This window comes from Mercenaria mercenaria, chromosome 16 (assembly GCF_021730395.1).
Source record: "Mercenaria mercenaria strain notata chromosome 16, MADL_Memer_1, whole genome shotgun sequence".
Classification (NCBI taxonomy): domain Eukaryota; kingdom Metazoa; phylum Mollusca; class Bivalvia; order Venerida; family Veneridae; genus Mercenaria; species Mercenaria mercenaria.
Genome location: NC_069376.1, coordinates 41,071,838 through 41,089,001, shown reverse-complemented (window position 1 = coordinate 41,089,001; position 17,164 = coordinate 41,071,838). Strand labels below are relative to the sequence as shown.

At 33.4% G+C, this 17,164-nt stretch overlaps 1 protein-coding gene across 1 annotated transcript; it reads left to right on the top strand.

The window, feature by feature from the left end:
* The first annotated feature begins 828 nt into the window (after positions 1-828).
* LOC123540297 (uncharacterized) lies at positions 829-16,200 on the top strand. The gene is made up of 5 exons (XM_045325190.2): positions 829-986; positions 11,582-11,741; positions 12,329-12,414; positions 13,099-13,201; positions 14,307-16,200. Exons 1-5 carry the CDS (start codon positions 970-972, stop codon positions 14,466-14,468), a joined length of 528 nt encoding a protein of 175 aa, XP_045181125.1. The 5' UTR covers positions 829-969; the 3' UTR covers positions 14,469-16,200.
* Positions 16,201-17,164: the final 964 nt, after the last annotated feature.

The window sequence follows — 17,164 nt, the reverse complement described above, 5'->3', positions numbered from 1 at the left end:
AGTGAATAGCGCTGACCGTTATTATTATCTTTTACATCTCAATAAAATGATATAGCTATTGCTTAACTAGAACGAACTTTAAATATGCTAAAATAATTCTTTGTTGCGCAATCAGCAAAGGAAAATCAAACCTAAAATTATCTCCATTGTAAGCCTAACATGCATAAAGCATGCAGTGAACACGAAATGGTTTAAATGATCATAACGTCTTGAAAGGCTTTGTTTCTGAAGCATCTTTAATTCAGTATATTCTTAATTTAGAAAATATGCTTATGTTTAAGTGTGTTTAAATGTGTGCATTTTATTTTACATGTACATCAATATTATACCAAATACTAGTAGTTGATTAAAGAAACAGCATCAAATCATATGACTGCCACAATTACGAGATTAGAAATTATGTATGTGTTTGAGCCAGGCAATTTTGTTTGTTTATTTTGGGTTTTAATGCCGTTTTTCAACAGTATTTCAGTTATGTAACGGCGGGCAGCTAACCTAACCAGTGTTCCTGGATTCTGTACCAGTACAAACCTGTTCTCCGCAAGTAACTGCCAACTTCCCCACAGGCGAACATGTAAAATATTAGTTTCGTATTCATCGAGTATCAAATAATTTAAATATTTGTAATTAAAATATATTCATTATGTTTTAAATATGTTTTACGCTTTCTTGCTTGTACTGATGTGCACGTCAGTATATTCCATTGTCAAGTGTGTCTCAGCCCAATAAACCTTTACTTGATATATGTATCAGAGTTCTAGCGTTTAACAAGACTATCGCTATGGATTTTCCTTTATTATCAGAATATTTCAATATTCCTAAGCATTATGGTATAGATCACGTGGTGTCAGGTTTCATTCCTCGGCGGCAGATTGTACGTGCAAAATTAATTTGTAGGGAGGAAAATTTGTTCTTGAGTTTTGGAAAAAGAGAAAGTAATCGTATTGTGAAAGACCACTGTCTTAAAATATGGGACAACGAGAATCGTAAGTAGAATATTCTTATTTCTTGCTTAATTTTATCACGGGTTTCGCGGTTTTTATTCCTTGACTCAAAAAAAAAGAAGAGAAATATTCATGCACATTAAAATATACTAATTTGATGCTGATGGTATGAAATAATCTGACATTTTCTCAACAGATATACAGAAAAAAAGGAAAAAAAGTTTTGTCAGTCTTTGGGCTCTTTATCGAATAACTTTGATGGGAACAAGGGCGTTGTCGCACACAAACAATTTAGGTAGAAATAATAATCAAGTTTGTCTAAAACTGAATGAGCCTGTTTCGCAAAACAACATTTTGTATGAGAAATCTTATGTTATCACAAAAAAATCCAGTTTGCCATCGGTCGTTACATATAGTTTAACGGAATGACAAAGTTTAAGGCCTTCAAAGATCATTAGATTAGCCGAAAAATATATGAAAGCAAAATCTACTTGATTAAATGTTGGTTAGCCGTCTTTTACATCAATATTAAGGGTTGCTGAAACGATCACTTTGTTACTACAGAGAAAGGCAAACAGCTTTTCATTGAAGCGATATGACATTTAAGAATCCTCGTGTCCTTTGGGAAATATAATAAGTACTAACAATTTATGGAAATTACTTGTTGTTTTATAGGAAAGAAAAAATTATTCCCAAAGCTATAAAGTACAAAGTTTAAAAAATTTAATTTGGCTTTACTAAGAGCGAGAAATACTTTCTTTTAAAATGAGACTAACTCTTTTCATTTTAATAATGTAAATGCATTCAGGTCAGGTTTTTTTTCCCAATAAGTATTTGTCTCCATTGTGCGTTAACATTAATGCAAGTTTTTCGTATTTTTTTTTTTCAGAACTTGTATTAAGTTTGATGTAATAACAAATATTAACACACGTAAATATATTACACATTAATAATTTTGCAAACAGATAAGAAAGTAATTGAAAAGCTTTCAAAAGTACAAACTACCAGGTGCTATACTGGAATAGATTTGGGGGGGGAGGGAGGCGGGGGGTGCGGAGTGGTATTTCGATTACGTATTCACTGAAGTTTCCATAAAATTAAAACTAACTAAATAAATAAATATCACCATTTTTTTTTCATTTCAGTCATTGGCAAATCGGCATTGCAAATGCATTTGACCATTTACAATATTTACTACAACTTTAGTCAAGACATACAAAAACCGTGTATACCGAGCGCTGCTTTTCTTTTAGGAAATCCGTTGACCCTCCCCAGTCAAGCAGTTTGAGTTCCACAACAATCTTTTAATGTGAAGAGCGAATAGCGACGTCTACTATAAAGTTATATTTTTCTAATATACTGTAGAATCTTAAATTTAATCCCACACAAATTATCAGAAACATTCCCATGTATTTTATACACGAATTTATATCCCCACGAAATAGCTATGTTGACCAAAACACCGAAATTTCGTGCACAACAAAATTAAGTGATTTTACAGTATGACAGAGTCAAATTGCAAAGCATATTTGACCTAACTGTACGACCAAACTTGACTTAAATAGGAGTTGACATGGTATTAATTTTCCAAAATAATTGGTTCGCAATAATATCTCACACTTATATATTCTTAACACGACACAACGATGCATCTAAAAGTGCATTGAACTGATGTAAGTTTACAAAATTTTGTTAATGTCTTTCTAATGTCGATGGAATGGTCTGGATAATACAAAAACAAACTCGCATTACATGGATTGTATGATAATTTTTGGTGAAATACAATTACCCAAAATGCGAAGAATACGCTATTACATACACCACTGGGTCCTCATGATCACTATAGTTCTTACCAGAATTAGCTACAGTTGAAATTTCGTTATCTCGATTCGAGATAACAGAAATTCGACGTAAGAAATAGTTTTGCATGTGCTTTAGGGACGGGCATTGAAAATTTATTTAGATCGCCTGAATTTTATAAGCGGGTTTCAACTGCATTTCCTACGCCTGTTTTGTGCGTGGTCGCTATGTACTACAGGCGTCATTTTCTTTATTTCGCATGGATTGTAGAGAATGACTTGTCTGTGAAAGTTATATGCACGTTTAATAACAATTTTCTGGACTCATGTCCAGTTCCTCAAGCCGTTGCCGGAAAACGTGGGACATCTGCTTAATTGCACCTATCGGGTTTCCTGGAAATGAAACATGTTTGTCTCAGACAGTGGTCTGTAAGTTTTTGCCACAATGTTAACACAATCTTATTTATAAAACAACTAACCAGTAAAGACTCACAAAGTGAAATCAAACACAAAGGGAAACAAAACACAAAGGGAAACAAGACACAAAGGCATGCCATATGAGCAAAAAATAATGAATCTTGAATTTTCCAAAATATGGTTTTGATGGTTTTGAACAAATCTGTGGTGAAAATATATATTACTTAACAGACACCATCATTATTGTTGACATATTAATCTCAGATGCAGACGACATTGTCAATATTACTATGATTATTTTACCCCAGTTTCTTTAACTAAATATATTTTTGAAAAATAATAAGACATAACGCGATGTTTCTCAGGCGGACTGTGAAATTAAGCGGGTTTTTTTTTTCGTTGGAACAAATGAGTTTTATTGTCTAGTTATTACCTTATTGATATTTATCATTGCCTTGCAAACTTCAGTCTTCCATTCCTCGGTGAGTTGATATTGATACCATGTGACCGTTGCCATAGGAGCGCCAGACGTGATGCGGGGAAACGCCTATCTGAATCGCAGGCGACAAAATAATCATGTAAATTTTATACTATATCACTTCCGGCTAAGAAAAAAACCAATGATAATACTGTAAATATCGTGATAATGTCAGCGGCGAACAAAAATGCCATTTACAAAATTAACATAAACGTAAGTCACATCTTTGGTACCTAAATATACTACAATACGTTTATAAAGTGTTCCGGTTTTTTTTTCTTTTCTTTTGTTTTTTGTTGTTGATTTCTTTTTTTTTTTGTATTTTTTTGCGCTAATAAAGACAGTATGAGTATAAAACACATTGATATAAACGTATAAATAGAATTCACATTTGCAGTGTCTCCTTTTTTTTTTTTTTTTTTTTTTTGCTATTAAGAATGACTTTATTTTATGAGCACCCAGATATCTAAATTTACCGAGGAACCAATTCGAGGGATTAGAGCGAAACTGGTCTATCTGTTTATAAAAATAGAAGCAGATAGACCAGTTTCGCTCTAAGCCCTCGAATTCTAGATTAGAAGTAAATACATTATATTTGAGTTATAGAAACAAGTTTGCTGGACAGAAGTAAATACATATAAATGTGTTTCACAAAGAGGCCTTTGCTATTCAGAGGTGATTTTAAACCTGCTATATTCGAAAGTTCTGTCATTTGATACATCAGCAAACAGAGGATATTCTAAACTTTATTTCTGCAAATCACTAAAACCTGTGAACCGGTTTGTGTTTGTCCTAAAATGCCTTAAAATTTTCTGTTTATTCCTAACTTACATTTTATGTATACTTTTGTATCTAAGAGGAATAAAAATGAATTGCTTACAATAGATTATATAATATTTAATTTTAGTTTTTCACAAATTCGCACAAATACTGGTTATACATGATATTTTATTGTGAATTTAGCTATTTAAATAGTTAGTTTGTATTCCTCTGATGACGATTTTCTAAATTAAATATCAGTATCTAAAAATAAACTATTTCGTGACAGATGCACATTGGATATCTTTAATAAAGTAATATGTATAAAGCTACAATCACAATTTACTGTAGATTAAAGGTTTGACGTAGGTCAAAGGAATATGAACACTAAATTAGAAATAAATGACCCCAAACATAAAGGTCAAAGGTATATGAACACTAAGTTAGAAATAAATGACCCCAACACATCAAAGCACTTGTATGAATAAGACGAACTGCTTAATTAGTGTTTTATTAAACCTTAATATAAAGCATCAAAACAAATCATGATAAGACGAAAACAGTCTTATAGCATGTCTTTGTAGTTTTAGAATATTTATTGGAATATCTTGTTTTATCTGTTATTGTGAATATGTATATCGTGACGACAGTAATATATATGAAGAAACCTTTATAGATAGAAATATCTCAATGTAATTTAGATTTATTGTATATCTTCATCTTTATCATTTTGTAAATACATGCCATAAACCATAACAGATTTAAACTTTGTCATGATGTTTGATATTTGATCCTCGTGGTTTCATCTTGTAAGGTGTTCTTGATAGATATCAGTTTAACAAAGACGTACTGAATGTTGTTATGATTTCGCTTTGATCCGCACAGGTTCTCTTTCAAAGATATACTCACCAATCCTAAAAGCATACATGGTCGGCAATTGATATCGCCTAAAAGTGAAAAAAAGCTTTATTTTAATCGTAACTACTACCGCCCTAATCTCATGGTATCAACATGTTTTGTACATGTACCGATTTTTTGTAACCTTTCACCAAATAAATGACGTTCTGGTTTAGAAGGTGTTGGCTTGAAAGCCGTCAACCAGCACGATGCATGGATTTGCTAGAAGTCCCAATGTTGTATATTACAAACGCAATAAAATGACATTCAGTCCCTGATGAAGACTTTAGAATAGTCGAAACATCGGTATTATAATAAAATTATTGAAACCTGACCCGTCTTGTCTGTGTGTTTCACGTTTATCAATTCCTATATGTGTATAAGAATAAGAAAACATGAACACTTACTATTTATAATTTATGTAGCATAAAATGACTAAGTTAACAATTCTGTGCATTAGGATTAAAATAGTACATAATGTACACGTGTTGCTAAACACAGTATAAATGGGTATAGCCGCTAGAAAACGGAAAGTTTTTAACAATCAATTGTTACTGCATGACATTTTATTTCAATGTAGCTGTACATATACAACTGATTTATTTAAATTGAACCTAGAAGATTCGTTTGAAGCATAGAACGCAACAGACTGCGAAAATGCCATTTAATTGCAGAGTCAGTTTGTGTGAAAGATACTGACTGAATGGCGAACAGTACAGATCATAATCAGACTGCACAGATGTGCAGGCTGATCATGATTTACACTGGTCGCAAAGGCAGAATTAACCGTGTTTAGCATGACAAGGGTTAGATTGATATTTTAATTAAGAAATAATAAATCTGTTCCTATATTTTTATCAGTTAATAAAATATGGACAGGAGTATGGATGCGTAATAATTAAATCACGAGCGCGTAGCACGAGTGATTTAATTATTCACATCCAAACGACTGCCCATGTTTTATTAATTGATAAAATTATTAGAACAGATTTATTATTTCGATTCTACAACGCAAATAATTCGCATTTTACGTACTACATTTTCAGCGTAATACGTCATATGCTGTTACAAAGAGTTGCATAGCCAATGGAACGTATAGATATTTGTTTCTTTTTATCAGAATTCTGAGAAGTATTTATGAATTGGTAATCTAACAGCTCGTAAACTATTTATGAAAAGAATCACCAAATTAGGCGAGTTGACCCTGTGTTACAAGTTACGAGCTTAGCTTTATATGACATCACATCATTATGACGTCATACTTTATGCCATACATTTATGACGTCACCGCTGAATCTTAATTAAGCTAATTGAATTCGCTCGTAGAGATCAAAACGTGTTTTACGGTCCTACACATAAGTCAGTATGACTTTTTATCATATTTGTGTTTTTGAAATGCTGTTTTCAACCGTTTGGCCCTGAAATAATTCGTATGTAATGGAACTGAAGTAGAATCTCTTATGCCACAATCATAGGGGGTGAAATGTAACAGCCAACCATATGTTATCGTAGATTCATGTATAGGTGATTTCGCTATATATTTATTTACAGTTTGCCCTACTTTGTTATCCAATCAGAGGGCAAAGTTTTTAAAAATATTTGAAAAATATATCACATAAAATACGTTTCGCTTATTTTATGGCATAAAATATGTCACGTATTTTCTCTCGATAGTGTAGGGACCGTGACGTCATCGGTCGTAACACAGGGGCGGGATTTATGCAAATAAGCAGGTTATGGAAATTAGTTGATCAAGTACAGATAGTTCAAAGCAAACACACAAATGAACTTTATTCAGCATGGCTAAATATCCAGTGAAAACTGAAAAGAACGGCTGAACTAGTATATATCAAATGTAGTTTGAATAAATGTCTGTCACTCTATCGAATTCGTCTGAAATAATCAACTAGACTGAAAAAGTGTGAAGCCCCAATTTAATGTCAACCTACCATACGCAGTTTCACCAAAAGTTCACAAAATACAAGTACAGTCACGTAACAATTTCTTCTTAAATTTCCATCACAGTTTTTTTACCAGTGTGTGTAACTATCATGTCTTTCTGAACACCTGCTGGTACGTTCACAGTTTCACTTTCATTTTGTAATTCTGTTTTGGTGTTTTCCGGTTTCAACACACTTGAGAATCTAACGTTTTTCGAAATTCCATGAATGTGGGATCGTCCGTTTTAAACAAATTTACATGCATCAATTTCTCTGTACGTAAATAACGTTGAATTCCTACTGCAATATTTTGCAAAGTTGCTGGCGGGTAGGGTTCACCGTTCTTCCGCTTAATTTCACAAACATTTCAAAAGTCCATTTCCAATATCCAGAGGAATTTGAAAGCCCGGCTCCGACGCAGTTTCCGGTTGCAAGTTGCGATTCTCGGCCCATTCTTTCCACACATTTATCGCCCATATATTACTTCGAGTCGTGTTGGCAGGAACAGCGTTCCTCTGCTTGTTCTTGATATCTACTGTAGACATCGGCTTCTGAAATCTACCTGCAAAGAGAAAAGAATATTTATTTAATTCAAACTGCCACAAACACGGTACATGAAAGGGTTTGTGGTAAATTCATTGTCATTCCGATTCGACTGTTATCTATTTTAAGTTTCATGAACTTCTACCAAATGGCTACTGAGAAATGGCAGCGGACGTGGATTTTTTAAAAATAAAATAAAAAAAAAATAAAAATGACGGGCATCATGATCATAGCGGTATATTGTTCAATATTTATTTTAAGTTTCATGAAATTCTACCTGCATGTTACTGAGAAATGGCTGCAGACAGACGGAAAGACACATGCTTTCGTTAAATCAAGGGCAATACTCTAAGGAAAATTGACCAATCCAATAAAAAAAATGACGGGCATTATTGCAGTATGTTGGTCCATATTTATTTTAAGTTTCATAAAATTCTATCAGCTAGTTGCCGAGAAATGACTGCGGACGGAAGGACGCACGGACGGACAACGTACGCCATTTCAATAGCTCTACCACCTCCCTTTCATCGGCGGGAGATAATGAAACATTACAAATCAGAGCAAAAATATTGCTAGAATTTTTAGCTCTATGATCGGTTATCAAAAAGCACTAAGTTAAAAATTAAATTAAAAATACATACTGTTGCACACTTCTGCTGGGGTGTTCTCTTTGTTTTTTGCTTGATTACTAGTATCATTCTTGGAGTCGTAGAATTGTTGCGTGTCGATAGTAAGGAGCTGCGAAACAGTAACATCATTTTGACCAAACGGAATATAGATGTTGTCATCGTTCAGGAAATCTAACTGATAATCCAGCTCAGTTTTGTGTTCTGTTGAAACGGTCTTTTCTGCCATATTTTAGTTACTTTCGACATGTGCATATACATGTAATACCATTCACGAATTAACACTGTAAAAAATGAACCCTGGCTAATGGTATTTGATTGAAGTTTCAAGACAACTTTTTCCTCTCTAGACCTGTCAATCAAAATTCTTATGGGTGGAAGTTTATCACTTCAAAGCGTACGCCGACATGGTGTACGTGACTTTTTGCACAGGCAAACTGTAAATCAGTTATTGGTCATATCAAATTTTATAGAACTTATTGCTGCGCTCCGCTACGCTACGCTTGCAATAAATTCCATAAAATTTGATATTTGACCAATAACTAATACATAGCAGTTGCTGCAGATCGTTTTAGAATTAAGAAATAATGAATATGTTCCTATATTTTATCAGTTAATAAAATATGGGCAGTCGTTTGGATGCGTAATATAATAAAATCATGAGTGCGTAGCACGAGTGATTTAATTATTCGCATCCAAACGACTGCCCATGTTTTATTAATTGATAAAATTATTGGAACCTATTTATTATTTCGATTCTAACAACGCAAATAATTCGCATTTTACAGTACTACATTTTCAGCGTAATACGTCATTCGGATCATATGCTGTTACAATTTACCCCCTATGGTTAGAAAGTGTTGCATAGCCAGTGAAACTTATAGATATTTGTTTCTTTTTTATCAGAATTTTGAGAAGTATTTATGAATTAGTAATCTAACAGCTTGCAAACTAATTATGAACAGAATCATCAAAATAGGCGAGTTGATCCAGTGTTACGAGTGACGAGCTTAACTTTTATATAACGTCACATCATTATGACGTCATACTTTATGTCATACATTTATGACGTCACCGCTGAATCATAATTAAGCTAATTGAATTCGCTCGTAGAGATCAGAACGTGTTTTACGGACCTATACATAAGTCAGTATGACTTTTTATTATATTTATGTTTTTGAAATGCTGTTTTCAACCGTTTGGCCCTGAAATAATTCGTATGTAATGGAACTGAAGTAGAATCTCTTATGCCACAATCATAGGGGGGTGAAATATAACAGCCAACCATTTTTTATCGTAGATTTATGTATAGGCGATTTCACTATATGTTTATATAGCAATTGCTGCGGATCGTGTTAGAATAGAAATTCATGAACACTCTTGTGATATTTTAATCAAACAGAAGTATCCCGTAATGTAGAATTAAGTAAAATAACTTACTTCAATGATTCGATATCATAGTAAATAAGACAAATGTTTTCCTATGACTTTTAGCAATGAACGTCGAATCAAGTTTCAATGACGCAAATTCATACCAAATAATAATAACAGAAGTATACATGTACCTATTCCAAGATGTTGCAAAATGTTTTATTTTTCTGGTGAAAATAACTCATAAAAAGTCAAAAATTTGCTTTTATTTTTCCAGATTTTACAATTTGATACAGAGAATTGTCGCTTTTATGCTAAAAAGTTTCAAAACAATACGCTAAAAGCTAAGTCTAAATTGAAATATCTGTCCTGTCGAAATTGCTGAACTTTGCAATGGTCTATTAGAAGTTCAAAATTGTTTTCGAAGAGTGGTTAACTTTTAATTCTATTTATTATTTTCAAAAGCATTTACCACTTTTTAAACCATTTCATTGAAAGAACAACTTGTAGTTAACCTGTGCAGATTATTTGTTGTACATATTATTTACAATTGTGCGTGAATTTTCACATGTAAATCTATTGATAAATGAAATATGTCTTGCTATATACCGGTATTCGTTGATATTGATCTACGTAAGTCGTCAAGGTAACAAGTGAATTACAAATATCTTCACTGGCTCGTTCCTAATGACCAACACTAAATAAATTGTAAAATGATCTCTCAATTCTAGTTTTATACACTGTCTGGGCATCAAACTGCCGTGGTTAAGGACTCTGTACACGCAAAAGCCGTGCAAACAAACGTGTGCGAAATGCTGTGTTAAAGGACTCTCTGTACACGCAAAAGCCATGCAAAAGTTTGCAAAATGCCGTGGTTAAGGACTCTGTACACGCAAAAGCCATGTAAAAGTGTGCAAAATGCCGCGGTTAAGGACTCAGTACACGCAAAAGCCATGCAAAAGTGTGCAAAATGCCGTGGTTAAGGACTCTGTACACGCAAAAGCCGTGCAAAAGGGTGATGATTGCACATTCCTTAATCAAGATGTGTTCTGCTCCAAAACTTTAAACTGTTATGACTGAATATACTTTCAGAGGTTTTGCTCTTATCAAAATCAAGCTATAACAGTAAAGATCAAAACAGATTACCTCATTTCAAGTTGTACGTATCATAATGAATAAAACACTGACATTATACCCACTTGGATGCTGCTGTATTGACGTACTGAAAACTTTGAGATTGTTTGCTTGAGATAAGAAAATGAGATTTTAAAGAAATAACCGTTATAATGTCGATGAATATATATACCACGAAAGCATTTCAACCTCTAAAATAGAATATATAAAAGAGACACGGTCGAGGACTGGAATGTTTCAAAATAACAAGAATATTTAAATAAACGGAGACGGAGGCAGATGAGATTTGAGTGAAGCTGACATATAAGCCCTAAACTTTTAAGAGTTTTCTGACGTTGATTAGGTAAAACGACTGAATTTATCGTAAAATTAAAATCATCCTTGGAGAGGAAACACAAAATAATGGCACAAGTAACAAGTAGGGAGAAGTTTTTCTTCTTAAAGGAATATAACCATATATTTGTGCTATCATCTATAGAGTACCATATGCCTCAAACAACGGCCATTATTTAAGTTTTATATAAAATTTCGTTTCGGTTAAGCGGAAGATATACGAATGGACTCAAATGGTTTGTCCTGTTGTGAATTATGCACCGAACTTCTTCCGGCCAAAATATTTTGTACAAAATATATCATAATTTATGATCAACTTATATTTTATAATTATTTTCAGGAAGAAACCCCCGGAACCACTCCCAGAAGATCTGTTGGACCTTTACGTAAGATCAGAGTTCAAGGCCATGGACTCGGACAATGACGGAAAATTAACAAGACAAGAAGTCCGAAATATGCTCCGCTTTATGGGGTTTAAAAAATCAAAACATAAACTAAAGGTATGATCGCTAGTGTGAAAATGGTGCGCTTCCAAATGACTCATTTCAAGACATATATTGATATATCTCGGCAACCATTTCTGATAGGTTCTATATTGCTTGTTTGTCTTTTTTTTAGGGATGGCAACAAATATTCGAATATTCGTTCATTACACGAATATTCGAATACTGTTTCACTTTTGGAATATTCGGAAAAATATGGGATCACGAAAAATAAATAAAAGTCAAAATGAAAGAGTTTATCTAATTTGGCTTTTTACTAAACTCCGCTTTTATTATAAATATGGCGCGAAAAAGGCTTCCATCGTTGTCAAAGTTTCAAAGTTTCAAAGTTTATTTCATATAACTCTCAGTTTGTACATATATATATAGTTTGTCAGACGTGCCATTTTGTATATTGGCGTGCCGAGATTGTACATCGCTATGGTGATGACAGTGGACCCTAACTGCTTACCTTTGGAAAATTTAAGGTCACAAATTGAGAAAAATCCGTTACAACTCACCTTGTTTTCGACAGGTGATTATTAAGTTGGATTTTCATGTGAGAGTTGATAAAAATATATGAGAAGCTGTGTCGTATTTTTCAGTATCTTGGCGTGCCAGGGCGTAAAAGCATGGTGGCCCTAGAGGACTATGTGTCTGCGTTCAAAGCGGATAAGGTTCTTATTGACAAGTAAGTAACATTACATTTGCAGTGTTTTCAAATGGTCACTCACACAAAGTGCAGTATTTTATTGTAAGAAACGTTGAAAAACTAAGTTATTATTACTGTAGGGGATTCTCACTTTTCCCGAATTGTCACTTTTATAACAGATTTGTAACATTTAGTATAAATTTGAACACTGAATAGAAAACAAAATAGTAATAATATAACAGACATATTCTTTATTAACCAGGTATAAAATTAAAATAATAGACATTCAACGTAGAAATAATTCAATTTCTACAAGTCTTCTAGGATCAGGTCACCAACTTTACACTACAATTTAAAATAATAAGTGGTTAATATATAATACATAATATTCTGACCGGAAGAAATTTTTATAAGCTATTGTATCCCTTTTAATCTATAACAATGAATCCACAGTACAATCTGGATTAAGGGACCACCTACTTGAAATGCAATAAGTGGTCTTTTAACACAACATGATTTTGTTCTAAACAACAAATAAATAAGATATGAAGAGTTGGTCTCTTAATCAAGTGGTCTCCTGATAGACATGCTATCATAACGCAAGCGGTCTTCCAGCAGCCATGGTATCTTTGACTGAATATTTCATTATCTTACAATAACGGAAAGGAAGTTATTTCAATGTAATTAAGTTGCGTTCATACATTGTTACTTACTGATTTTCAGGACAGACAATTTTAGACAACTGTTCAAGTTGTTTGACAAAAATTCAGATGGATGGGCAGACAGGCGAGAGATATCGGATGGCTTAGAAGAAGTTTGTAATACGGTAAGTGCACTAACTAGCAAGTTGCCTTGCGTACAGTTAACCCCTGTCATGCCGGACACGTCTGATTCTGCCTTTCCGACCAGTGTAGATAATGATCAGCATGCACATCCGTGCAGTCTGATCAAGATCTGCACTGTTTGCCATTCTGTCAGTACATTTTTGTAAGCACCCCTTTTAACAGTTAATGGTAAAGTCCAAATTGAAAGATGAACAATTCATTATAACAGTTTAGCAGGGTAAGGGTTAATGGTTCTACCCCGGTGCCAAGCTTTGTCAGTTACACCCGAATAATGAACTGGCATAACGCAGCACTAAATCAATCGTAAAAAAGATGGAAAAATTCCAGCCATTTTCGACATCTGTCATGTACAATTTCGCATGATTGTAAATGTGATACAATGTATTTTATTGCAAGTACATAATTTAGTACGCAGATTCCTGTTTTCAAAACACTTGAGTGCTTCTTCGCTTTATCCTAGTGCTCATGTGTTTCGTAAATCCAAATTGTTTTTGTTGTAAACAAATAACATTATTATACGTCTAAACAAACAGTTTTGTCTCCCCTTTGTCGCAAGGACGGTACACTAGTTAGATATTAATGAATGCATATCTAAGCTTAAAGCTGTCCTTCTTTTCAATACATGTAAACAAATTACTTCATTTAATGATATACGCAAACCCTCCGTATAACGTATGTTTGTACATTGCAAGGACTCTAAAATCAGTTTCAAGGCTTTATTCTTTGAGCATATCTTTTTTGCACTACCCAAAACAGTTTGTTTTCCTTAATATTTAAAATTCCTTTATCTGCTTTGAAGCGCTTTTATTTTTCATTTTCAAAAGCACTTATTTTTGCTAGAGTCTCTTTAAGTTAACAAGTTATATTTTCTCCATAGAAATTACAACACAGTACCCCGTCTCTTGCTTTAGCTAGTTTGATATTTTGTTAGTTTATATACTTTTGCTCCGATATTTGTTTTACTTAATTGACACGTTTAAATAGACAAGACCATACAAATTTATATGCGTCCTCGATTCTAAACTCAGATCATTAACATGTAACAGAAAACAGCAGTACTTAATTTATTTTTATCCCTATTTATAGGTTGAAATGTTTATCGACCAGGCTCTGCAAGAGACTGTTGATACCATGGTGACTAGTGCGGAAAGCAAAATTTCGTACGAGAATTTCCTCGCCCTGGAATTTCAAATTGCTCACAGGCTGAGGGAAGAGGACAAGAAAAAATCCATGTTTGATGAGGATTAACCAACGCAACAATTTTTGCACAACTATTTTTATTAAAGCTGGATAAATGTTCATTAAAGTTTATATCTGTGCTATTGACTTCATGACTTCTTATGCCTTAACCTTTAGCCTGCTGCCGGCAAGTGATTCTGCCTTTGCGACCAGTGCAGACCAAGGTCAGCCTGCACATCCGTGCAGTCTGATCATGGTCTGCACTGTTCGCTATTCAGTCAGTATATTTTCAGTAAACACCCCTTCAAATAATAAATGGTATTGCCCAAATTGAGTGATGGACCAGTCCATTTTAGAAATTTAGCAGGATAAAGGTTAACATATGTAGTGATCATTTTGTGAAGCTTCACCTCTTACATTGTCTGCTCTTGCTTAGACCTCACGTGGTTTTTGTTTTGATTGCATCCTCCGTCACGTGGTTCTTTGTAAATAACATTAAATCTTCTTTGGTGAACCACATTGTTCCTTAGATTTAGACAAATTTTATCTTTAAACACTGGGGCTTTTATTTTTACCGTCATTCTTATTGTTTTCCTGTCAAAATGTTTTCATATACTATTGGAAGAAAGAGATCAAGTCCAATAAACACATAAGGACGAAAACATTTTGGTTCTCAAAATTGAATTGATTGTAGATTCATCAAATTTTTGAGTTGACATAAACATTCGAATTAACATGTTAAACGTCAAGATAAGAACATTAAGTATTACAGGCGTACTTTCATAACAGAACATTACAGAACATTTGATATTGTTTGTTAAATTGTTCTTTGGGGATTCTTTCTCATTTATAGATGAAATTCGAGGACGACATAACATTCATAAAGGAAAAAGTTCAAAATTTTATTGCTATGAAAACGATTTTGGAAACACAGAAAATATATTATTACTTCGTGCAATATAATAATATATGTATGGTAATTCCGTTAAAGCCGGTATTACGGGACGTGAGGAGTGTTGTACATTTTATTACCTCTCATGCGTATTGTGCCGAGTCTAATATCAGTATGCTTTGTTGCATTTAATTACAGTAGGATTCAACTTTTCAGCACTAACCATTGTCCTTGCCTTTACATATAATACATTCTGTTATTCATCATCCTAAAGAATTATAGGAATTTTCCCCAGATTTTAACAATGTCTTTATTGGTTCCGAATTTATTACAAAAACCGATTTTGGTAAAGGATTTTCTATTGCCAATTTAAGCCATTTTCGACACTAAAAACAAGAGTTTTTAATTTATAATTAGAAAATAAAGTATCCAATTTTGCTTTATTTTTCAAAGTATTGTTAGAAAAGTTTTAAGATATTTTTGTTAATTTGAAGACAGACTTTTTTCTAAAAATTCACTGTTTTTCATATGCTCGAATTCTTTTAGGATGAAATTCAGTAAGACCGTAAAAATGACCAGTTCCTAACCTTTGGGATTTTTAGGATGAAGTTCTATTTAAATATGCAATATTAAAAAAAACTGCATTTGATTAAGTGAATCAAATAAGAGAATCATCAAGTAGAATGTAATTATTATTGTTCCATTTACAGATGTACGTTTACAGATTCGTAGTTAGAAATTTCTAGTCTAAGACAGTTCTAGTAAAAGTGCCTTAAATCAAACAGATTCGGTAAATTCTACTTATTCATATTTTTGTCAGTGTACTTAAAGATAAGTAATGAATTACAACATATATAGTTAGACACATTTCTATTTTATACCTACGAATAAACATTTATGTTTGTCATAGATTTGTGTTTGCTTATTTATTTGATACCTTATCCTGGAATGTTACCCTGTACACAAGGTCAAAAAAATACGGCGGAGCTCTTAGAACCCTGAAGCATACAAACCAGTATCAGTATCGAATCGGCACCACAACAAAGGGAAAACAAAACGAGTATTTTATACGCCCATCACCAAGATTTCGCACATATAGTAATGATTAATGAGCCGTGAGAAAACCAACATAGTGCATTTGCGACCAGCATGGATCCCAGTTTGAGCATCCGCACAGTCTTGTCAGGGTCCATGCTGTTCGCTAAAGGTTTCTCTAATTGCAATAGGGTTTGAAAGCGAACAGTATGGATCCTGACCAGACTGCGCGGATGCGCAGGCTGGTCTGGATCCTTGCTGGTCGCATATGCACTATGTTGGTTTTTTTCATGGTGCGGCTCATTTCTTGAAAGAACTAGGTATAAACAAAACAACCCGCTTATGAATTGTCAACCTCACTTCCAGCCTAGACCCCTTTTAATGATATGAAAACCATATGATAGCCACTTAGTATAACATGTATTCTTACTCAAACTAAATATTGAGATGTTATCTTACAGCTAAGAAAAGTAAGATGTTCAAACACAACATCCTCTGAAATGTCCCAGTTTGTTTGCTTTCCAATTTGAAATTTGCTTTTATGCAAACACGCATGTAGACATTTTCTCAATGAATAAAACCAAAACCAAGAAATTCAAATAGAAATGTTCTAGATCTTTTTCAATGCAGTAGGCAATGGAATTGAGCCAAAAATAAATACATTACATCCTTGTTGCTCATAATACCGTATTTCATCAACATTTGGATTACTTCAAATGCAACACCGAGTTGTCACTTCCTATTTGGTGTAAACAGTCCTGTGTATTATTTATTCTATACAACAATGGTTTTATTAATGATCCTATTAAACTGACTTTATAAGAAGTGTGTGCGTGCG

What these genes read in the sequence shown, in the direction of transcription:
- LOC123540297 (XM_045325190.2), top strand. An exon ending in AATCAAAACATAAACTAAAG is followed by an intron (nt 11,742 to 12,328) that starts GTATGATCGCTA and finishes CGTATTTTTCAG; the next exon opens with TATCTTGGCGTGCCAGGGCG. An exon ending in TAGAAGAAGTTTGTAATACG is followed by an intron (nt 13,202 to 14,306) that starts GTAAGTGCACTA and finishes CCCTATTTATAG; the next exon opens with GTTGAAATGTTTATCGACCA.